Source organism: Apaloderma vittatum, unplaced genomic scaffold, assembly GCF_000703405.1.
Source record: "Apaloderma vittatum isolate BGI_N311 unplaced genomic scaffold, ASM70340v1 scaffold8571, whole genome shotgun sequence".
NCBI lineage: Eukaryota > Metazoa > Chordata > Aves > Trogoniformes > Trogonidae > Apaloderma > Apaloderma vittatum.
Window position 1 is genome coordinate 10,138 of NW_009698296.1, and position 9,581 is coordinate 19,718.

The following is a 9,581-nucleotide window of genomic DNA, read 5'->3' on the forward strand; positions in this document are numbered from 1 at the left end:
TCCTTTAGGGGAGATGGATCAAGCCTTGCTGGTTGAGGGGCCTCAGAGAGCTCTGCTTCTTCTTGGAAGATTTTGGTAAAGGGATCAAGAATGGCCAGGTGGTACCGTGCCTCTGCTCTGCTTAAAAGTTCTGCAGCCCTCTTGGAGACTGTTCTTGTCCGTGTTTAAGCTGGTGGCAGCCCAGTCACTGATGCTGCTGAGATAAAACCTGCCTTTGGATTTTCTTCCTAAACTACCTGTCTCTTTGTTCCCGTGTCCAGCCGTGCTGGTTTTGGAAGGATTATAGCCAGTTTCTCAGAAGGCCCATGCGTGTGCAGCCTTATTTTAGGAAACCAATGCTTGCAGCTTTGTGGGTACCCCATGCAAACCCAGACATTGAAGTGCCCCTTCATGAAGCGTCTGTATCAGTGCTTGGTCCCTTCTGCACTGTTCTCAATTCCACCTTCTCGGCGCTTCTGAAGTTGTGCCCTCACTCACCTGCAACTGGGCCATAGGGTCTGGTCTTACAGATGATATGGGGCACCCTATTAGTCATCCCATTACTTAAATGGCCAGGTTCGGGTCGGTGATTAGCGTCAGTGGATGCCATTGCTGGGAGCCTTGACAATAGCGTTATTATTCATTGTTTCCTGCCCGCTGCCAGTGTCTCCGGTAGAAGTTGGTACAGCATAAAAGGTGCAGTCTGGGGCCAAAAGTGCACAGAATTTAAAATTTTCATCTAATGACACTGAATTTTTTGTGGGGGAAATGCGGCAGACGGAGAACGTTTTAGAGAAGACAGTGGATGTTGTGATTTATTCGTTTATTTAATGTCAGAGTTTGTTTGAAAGCAGCAAGGCAGTGTCTTTTAAACACGCTTGCTGTAAGAGAAATTATGGCAAGCGCCGTGTAGAAACCCCAAATATCTTCAAAGGGGATGTTTCCCCTGTGTGGGCTGAGTCAAATATCACTGGTTTTTAGAAATTTCCTTAGGCTTGATTTTTGGGTCTGATAAAGGCAAAGCTGCCACCGAGAGACTCAATCCAGCCCCTGAGCCATCTGTGCCGGCCAGAGGGAACCAGCGGGGCAGAGACCTGCAAATTCATCCCCCGAGTCTCGGTGGGAGCCCTGCTCTGCGAGCTGTTGTGCCTGTGCTGAGTTTGAAGCATGTGCGTTAACCTGGTGATTTTGACGGGAACCAAATTTGGGACCGTGGCGTGGTCTGCAGGAGGACAGAATCATGCGTGGGAGCACGTCTGCTGGGGGCTCTGCCGCCGGTGATGGGATGCTGCAGCTTGTCCTGCCAGGGCAGGGATTTTTTGCAAGCAAAGACCCGTGAGCCGTTCCCAGCTCCTGCTTGTCATCAGCATGGAGAAGTCGACTTGAAGCCTCACTGGGTTTGAGATCGGCTTGTTTCAGCGTGGTTTATGGCCAGTCAAAATGGATCTGTCCCCACGGGCAGGTGGTGAGAGCCCCTTGCTGTTAGATCAGGTGCTCTGTGGTGCTTCCTAATGCTCATGGGCATCGTATTATTTATTTTTTACACAGTCCTTTTTGCCTAATTGAAAGAAAAAAAAAATCCTACTCTATCTAAAACAAAACCAACCCGTCCTCTCTCCACCTACGCTGCATTCAATTATGATTAAAATTGCAACATGACCTAACAAGAGTTGGTATTAACGCTAGTGTTGTGCCAGTGTCCATGTTTGCATTTTGGGTTTGTTGTACGGTATCCAAAGATGTGGTATTTTTTATTTTTTTTATTTTTTTTTTTTAAATGTTGGATGTGCTACAATGTGTGGCTGTGTGGGGTGAGGGGTAAATTTGAAACAGTAAGAGCACAAAAGAGAGCATTAAAGGCTCAGTTCTGCAAGGTGCCAAGCATTGCTATGATCTGGCAAATCGCTTAAGCACATGTTTTAACTTTAAGCACATGAGCAGTCCCATTGAAAGCAATGCATTGGGATGAAATCAGAGCTCTGGGACTGTGTCATATTGATGAAGAGGAGATAGGACAGGGATCTAAAAGTCTTCTCTTTAGGAGTTGTAGGCTCTTGCACACAGGCAAACATACACAGAAATTTAATTTGCAAACTCCCTTTCCTCCTTCAGTGGTGGAAGGACAATTTGTTTGCTGAAGTTACAGTTTTTAAATGATAAGCACAAATTCATGCATGTGAAAGAAGAGTGACTTTACTAAATTTGGCTTTGTTAAATCATTATCACAGCTGACAAAAAAGCTTCTGTATACATCTTGACACCTAGACTTCTTTTTCTTCTTCCTCCCCCTTTATGAAGTGGCAAATTCTTCTTTCAGGCTCATTACCAATCCTTAAATAAACATGAAGGTTTAGGCTGCAAAAAGGGTGTAATTAAAAAGTTGGGATTCTCACTCTTTGCCACAGTGTTATTTCCGATCTGGAGCCCGTATCCTTTGAAGCTGAGCTGAATTTACAGGACCGGACTGTGCTTGCGGTTGGACCCGGCGAGCAGCTGCCCACCAAGCTCGGCGTGGGTCTCACCCAGTGCTCGCTGGAGCCGGCGTGACTCATGCCGTTGACTCTGGCAATTGTTGGTTCAGGCCCTGACTGCAGAATTAGACCCCTGGGGGGTCTGAGAGAATTAAGATGGAAAGACACATTGGCATTTAAATAATATTTTCCCCTCTGGAATGGGCTGTGCCAGCGCTGCTAATTTTGATGAGTTCTATCAGAGGTTTAGCACTCACTTTTAGGATGCCCTTTGGCACCTGATTCAGTTCATATATAATTTGGGATTAAAGTACCTCGGGGATTTTCTCCAGAATTATTATTTGTTCTCACAAGCCAGTTTCTGGAGGCCTCTGCAGATGTACGTCAGTCTTGCAGGGTTGATGTTTTCTTTCTCAGAAATTTTGCAGAGTGCATCTTTTTCACTTTTTTTTTTTTTTTTAACGTGGGTGCTTTTCTCTCTCCTTCTCTTCCCTTCCCTCTCCCCCTCCTTCCCTTAGTCTGCAGCAAGGAGGGCGGGCACGTCCTGCGCGAACTGCCAGACCACCACTACCACCCTGTGGAGGAGAAATGCCAATGGCGATCCAGTCTGTAACGCCTGCGGGCTCTACTACAAGCTGCACAATGTAAGTGTGACTGTAACACCCAATAACGGGGCCTCACTTGCGGTGCTCGAGGGTCCAAATTCTTCCTTGACTTCAGGATTCCCAGTCTCGGGTGGTGATGAGATCTCCTTTATTCCTTTGGGGACCTTGGGGGTCGACGCCCCCTCAAACGGAGCCATTCTGACTCGGGGAGGTATAAACCAGGGCTATCCATGGGTAATGTCAGAGCCTTCCCATGCCTGAACCAAGAAGGGAGGGGTGGATCAACACAGAGGGACATTATCCCCTGCGGATTGGGCTCAGTGCGTTGGAAAACACAACACACCGTCCTGCAAGCTGATACCCCTTCTATGTGTAGCTTAGTTCCTCCAGCAAACATAAACTCTGGAAAAAAAGCAAAATGTACCAGCAACTATCTACATCTTTCTCGGGTTTGTGGCTGCTTTTGTCCTGTCTCTTTGCCCGTCTCCAAAGATGAGTTATTTATGTCTTTCGCTTGCCCTAGTTGATGCAAGCAATTCCTAAACCAAAAAGGACTTGATTTAGTTAACGAGTTGCAGAGTCTGCTCAACTTGTGATGTGAATTTTTAAGCATCTGTCATGGAAGGGTAGGAAAAATGAAATGAAGTGACTGACAGATTTAATCTAATATTTCCATGCAAAGCCAGATTGCAGGAACCAGGGATATGTGCCCCAGGGAAAGATCTAAAGGGATCTGAAAAGTCTTCTGCTGAATAATATGGCTAATAAAGGAGTCTTACGACTACTCCTGTTACTCGCATTCCACATGTGGCATTAGAACAATTATCATGTCAGAAGAAGGAAAAGACTTTCAATTTCTCTACTTTGATATCACATTTTTTTTTCCTAGTGGTCATTTGCCTTATGTTTGGCTTAGAAATCTCAGCATGTGTTTTGCCCTCATGTCCACCCATGCAAACACATCAAAGATGTATTTGGTTTCACGGGGCACCCAACCCTTGTGGTGTCTTAGTCCCTTCCATTTGTTATTTCAAGCTCTTTGGTTTCTTGGGATGAGTAAACAAGTTTGGATTAAGTAGAAAAAAACCCAAACCTGACCAACCAGGCTAATTTTTTTGCCTGTTTTGTGAGAGGCATCTCTCTCAGGAAAAAGGAAAGTGTGTTTACCCTTTAGCAGGCAGACGTCTCAGCATGTTTTGAGTCCTATGTAGCAAGCAAAGCTTGTCATCAAACTCTCAGTGTGATCACTGCAAACAAAGGGGTTAGACCTGGACTGAAGCTCTCAGAATATCACACAAAAATACTCTGTTTGCTATTTCCATGTCAAGAAGGGAGTGAGGTCAGCCAACTTTACTGGATGAGTCTATGCTCAGGCTATGTTTTCACTTTGGTCTTGTGGCCACCAGTGGTAGGACTTAAATCATGTAGCCTGGGAGACCTATAGCTGAGCCACTCACCCTGTAGCTCAGCAAAACCCTTTGAAGAAAATAGTCTCTTCTCAGGTGCCATTGGTTGAACATGATGGAGGTACCTGTGTTTGAATGAGATGACTTGTACCCTTGAACACAGTGTATTTTCTCCCCATGACTTCAAAAGGTGGCATGAAGAAGAGTGTAGATGTATCTGCCTGAATTGTAGATATTTGCCTGGAGGAATCCACCCTAAATTGTCTAGAATGGTGCCTGGGTGCTGAGGTTCTCCAGAAATTTGCCTGCAAGAGCTCATCCTTTTCCTTTTCCACGAGCATGAACCCATTTGACCTGAATTGACCCTGAGACCCACTGTTTAGGGAAACTCCGATCCAGCTGTGAAAATTGTGACATGGGGCAGGCCTTGAGCACATTGGAACAATTTTCATATTCATTAAAAATACTGACAGCTGCTTAAAAGCTCAGCACAGCTACTTACCAAAGTCAAGTAGCATCTTGCCTTATGAGCAACTCCGTTAATGGAACCTGCTTAAATGAAACCCCTAGAGGACTGAGATACTGTGTGCAGCAACAGAACTGAGCACTGATATTAAAATCTGGCTATGAGTGGGTAGATCCTTTTGGTTTACTTTTGTTAGGATGATGCCTGGGTATCAGTGCGGTGAGAAACAGGTAACATCACGGCCCATAGTCCTTGAATCATCAGCTTTGAATGTCCATGACGACAGAGTATTAGTAAATTATTTTAGCAAGACCTGTTACGATAGGACAAGGGGTAATGGTTTTAAACTAGATTTTAGACTAGATATAAGGAAGATATTTTCTACAACGAGGGTGGTGAAACAGTGGCACAGGTTGCCCAGAGAGGAATAGAAGCCTCATCACCTGAAATGTTCAAGGACAGTTCAGTGGGGCTCTGAGCAATCAGATCTGGAAGATGTTTCTGGTCATTGCAGGGGGGTTCGACTAGATGACCTTTAAAGGTCCATTACAACTCAAACCATTATACAATTTTTGCAGTTCAAACAGCTCTAAAGCCAGACTGTGGCTAGGAAAGTCACATTGTGCTTCAGAAGCTAAACAGGAGGGAGTATTTTATTACGAGTGATTAGGTGCTGGTAGCTTCACAGAGATGCCTTCTCTTTTTGGCTGCTGGAAGGCGGGACCTAGGGAGCTGTGCTAACTGCCTGGACGATGGCACCAGCATCATCCTTTAATCAATTCAAGGCAGGTTTTGTGGTTGCACACGGCCAAAGTTCCTTGGCTGGTGCTCTGTTAAAGTTGAAGACCAGTTTGTGTAGGCTGTGGTCCTGTTCTTTTCGTGTACCTTATCTGTAATAGTTCTCCATCAGAAGAGGTGTCAGAGAGGCTCATCGTATGTCCCTCTCAAGCAGTTAAGAATTTCTGCACAGATGTTATGTCAATGCCAGTGGAAGGTCTTCAGACTCTGGGAAGATGCCTTCACTTTGTTGCAGGAATTCCTGGCTGCTTTTTTACTCCCTCCACTCATTTTGTCATTTCTTTGTATTTAATGAATTTTCCTTGGACCTTCAGAGTGTTAGGGCATTTTAACGGAATGAAACTTACCCAGTTTTTAAGTCTACACTGGGATCGATGACGGTGAAAAAGCTACTTTTTTCATGGTGTTATTTTTTTCCATAGGGCTATATCAGTTTGTTTCACTGTTGATTCCCACGGCTTAAGCAAGCCCATTTGTCAGTAGGATATAAGCAATAATCGTAATAGTCTTGGGGTGCATTTAGTGAAGCTGCTGGCATTTCTCCCACTGACTTCAACAAGAGCTGGCTCCATTGACACCAGTATTAACAATGACTAATATTTCACATTGATACGGTGCCTTTCATCCCGTGGCATCCCAGAGTGCTTTCTAAGATACAGCCAGTCTGGAAGATTAACCCAACATTGTAATGACTATGTCTGAAGGATAAATCCGCTTCAGTGACAGGACCTTATTGAGGTCAATGGCAAAATCCCATTGTCTTCGGCCCAAGCAAGATGAGGCCTATAATGTTTAAGACTATCCCCTGGATTTGATCTGTTGAATGTGAGGTTCTCGTTCTTGTTATTTTAGTCCTGCTTAGAAGTGGCATGAGCCTTCACTTGCTTCAGGGACGGATGGGAGTGTACCTTGCTGGAGATGCACAGCCGACTGGCCTCTCCCTGTAAAAATGGCCACTGTTTTTAGTAAAGTTCTCAGAAAAATCCCCTTTCACAATATCCTAAAGCGGGGCTCTGTGTCTCAAGAGCAGAGTGGTCATTATCTAGCATATGATAAAACAAAGAGCATAATTCCTACCCCTAATTAATTGGCTACATCTGAAATGAATGAATTTTGTATTACATGTGTTGGGCTGGTTTAATTTTAATTTAGCATGTGTTTGTCATTTTTATCGAATTTTCATGGAGAAGGTCTTCCCTCCAGGTCTCTCATTTCTCTACCCCAGAAACAGAGATGGCTCCATGGCTTTGATGTTTTGGGGACCACTTTGACACTGCTGTGACTGGCCTTTGAGGTCACTGGAAAAAAATTTCCAGCTTACTGCTGTGACTGTGCTCATCTCACTTCTCCTGACATTTAGCTGAGTCCTTATCTTGTTTGGCACTTGGGTTAGGTACCTCCTAGAAGGGTGATGTGTCCAGCCAGCAGCTTGGTTGACATCTCTGACCTCAGTTGTGGGGCTGGCCATGGCTTTGTCACCAAAAACTAATGTTCCCATCCTGAACTTTCACATCAAATCATGGCTTAGGTTAATCTGTGTGATTGAGTGAAACATGAGAGACATTGCTTTGAGGAAGTGGTCATTGTCCTGCAGGACATGACACTGTGCTACACAGGGTCAGGACCCTGCACTTGCTCTAAGATCTAGCACAGTCCCTGTCCCAGCATCAGGCTGTTATCACTTTGCCATTGCCAGCTCCTGACCTTGCACCTTTGCTGCTTCACCTGGAAATCAGTCCTGGCTGCCCCTGAGCCTTGATGTTGTGATGCAAATCCTCATTAGGAACTGGGGAGCCTGGGGTTTGTATGTGCATCACCTGATCTGAGCTGGACTCATTGGGAAATGGGACTTCCAGGTCTCCTCTAGTGTTGCTGCCTGGTGAGTCTCACATGAGGCTACCTCCTGGCTTTGAACGTGGACAGCATGTCCCTGCTGGATGACTTAAAACAAGTCAGGCAAAGATTTCCCATCCCAGCCATCCAGCTGGAGCAAAGGGCCTTCCTTGTGTGTGTGTTCCCATGCCCTCAGTGAGGACAGGAAGCCAGGGAAGCGGGTGACGTTGTATTTCAAGCCCATGACATTTGAGGTTTTTGCTTGCTGCTGCTCCAGGGCTGTTGTTGGGCTGCACATGGTCATATTCCTACCTTCAGCAAGCAGGGCTGCTCCCTCTGGCTCCCTTTATCTAGGGGTAGAGGAATCAGCCTTTTATTCACCTTTTTTTAGAATGAGGTGAGATTTCCCATTGCTGCTGGTATGGAGAGTCTGGAGTTACGAATTCAGACTGGGAAGACAAACTTTGGGATGCCTGACATGGAGCAGATGAGCCTGATCCTTCCTCTCGCGAAGCCTCCATCCCCATGTGTAACAGGGAGCTATTATATCCTTGCCTCCCCCAGGGAAAGAAATCCATGAATGCTGCTGGGAAAGGCACCAAACAGTGCCTGATGAGCAAGAAGTGAAACTTTTCTGTGATCTGGAAGAAGGGAGTGCTTTGTCCCTTGTGCTGATTTAAGATCCAGTGGGTGAAGGTCTGCTCAGGATCCTTGCAGGAATCTCTTTTCGTTGATCTTCAACGGGGTTGAGACAGTAGTTCTCGGTGGATAGTGGATCCATTTTTGCTCTCTTTCCTCCCTTTGGCAGAATATCGATCAGCACTGTTGTGTGCTCACATTTATTATGAACAGTGATGTTCAGCTCTGGCAAGTTTTGGGTCTGGCCGCTCCTGCTTTCTGCTGTGAGTGAAATTCTACAGAGGAGCCAGTACAAGAGCTATGGAACTCCCCATGGAAGCTCCCAAGTCCAGATTTTTAAGGATGTTTGCCGATATTGGATGCACAAATCCCTTCTGAAATATGGTCTTTGGGGTTTTCATGCTGCTGTGCTAATGTACGTTGTGATGCTGGCTCTTTATGCAGCAATAGGAGTTTTTTACAGGAGATTCAACATTTTCCTACACCTGTTGGATATAGGCATGGTCATTGCAACTTCTTATATTTCCTATAGATATGTCTGTATGAAAGTTGAAAATGCTATGCCAGATGGAACAGATACTTTTTTCAGCACACCCCCCCCCAAAAAAAAAAATCAAACCTAGAAGGCTTTAGAAATAAAGTCAGATTGGCTAAAGTGAACCTGAAAGGATGATCAGAGCAAAATCTTTCTGAAGGAGAAAAATAAAGCGAATACCTGTCACTTTTCTGAAGAATTTGCCCGGCTCCCTAGTGCCACTGTGAAAGTTTGAGACCCCCTCGTAGCACTGAAATCCCAGCAGCTCTAATGGTTTTAGATCAGTCAGGAAGCCCCGGGGTGAGACGGTGTCTGTGGGAGTATTTCAAGGTGATAATGATTGGTTTCATTCCTAAACATGGTGCAATTATCTAATGTGCAGATAGCCGAAATTTTTCAGCTGCCGTGAGTTATTTGGATAGGTTTTGCTTCTATGAGGCTCTCCAGCAATCTTCTGTCATCTTGACTTCAGAAATGTTAACTGAACTTGGGATTTCCTAGTGGGATCTGGATTTTTGGGTTGAGGGGGAAGAGGTTGTGTAGCCGTGGTGCATGGGGTGTGCAAGGGGAGGAGGTTCTGGGACACCTCCAGGACTGCTTGGGTTGGGGGTACATAAATCCCCCAGTGATTTGGGGAGAAAGGATGGAAGCACCAAAAAAAAATAATTGATTTTTGTTTAGATTAACAGACCCTTGACTATGAAGAAAGAAGGAATTCAGACCAGAAACCGAAAAATGTCTAGCAAATCCAAAAAGTGCAAAAAGGTCCATGACAACCTTGAAGACTTTCCCAAGAGCAGCTCTTTTAACCCCGCCGCCCTCTCCAGACACATGTCCTCCATCAGCCAC

At 45.3% G+C, this 9,581-nt stretch overlaps 1 protein-coding gene across 1 annotated transcript in view; it reads left to right on the top strand.

The window, feature by feature from the left end:
* The window catches only part of GATA3 (GATA binding protein 3), a gene marked incomplete at its 5' end in the record, with an annotated part of 18,751 nt that overhangs the window by 8,936 nt on the left and 234 nt on the right, over nucleotides 1-9,581 (top strand). Inside the window, 2 exons of the mRNA XM_009877943.1 lie at nucleotides 2,969-3,094; nucleotides 9,414-9,581. The exon at nucleotides 9,414-9,581 is cut by the window's right edge and continues 234 nt beyond it. Coding sequence (XP_009876245.1) covers nucleotides 2,969-3,094; nucleotides 9,414-9,581 — 294 coding nt within the window. The remainder of the gene's footprint in view (nucleotides 1-2,968; nucleotides 3,095-9,413) is intronic.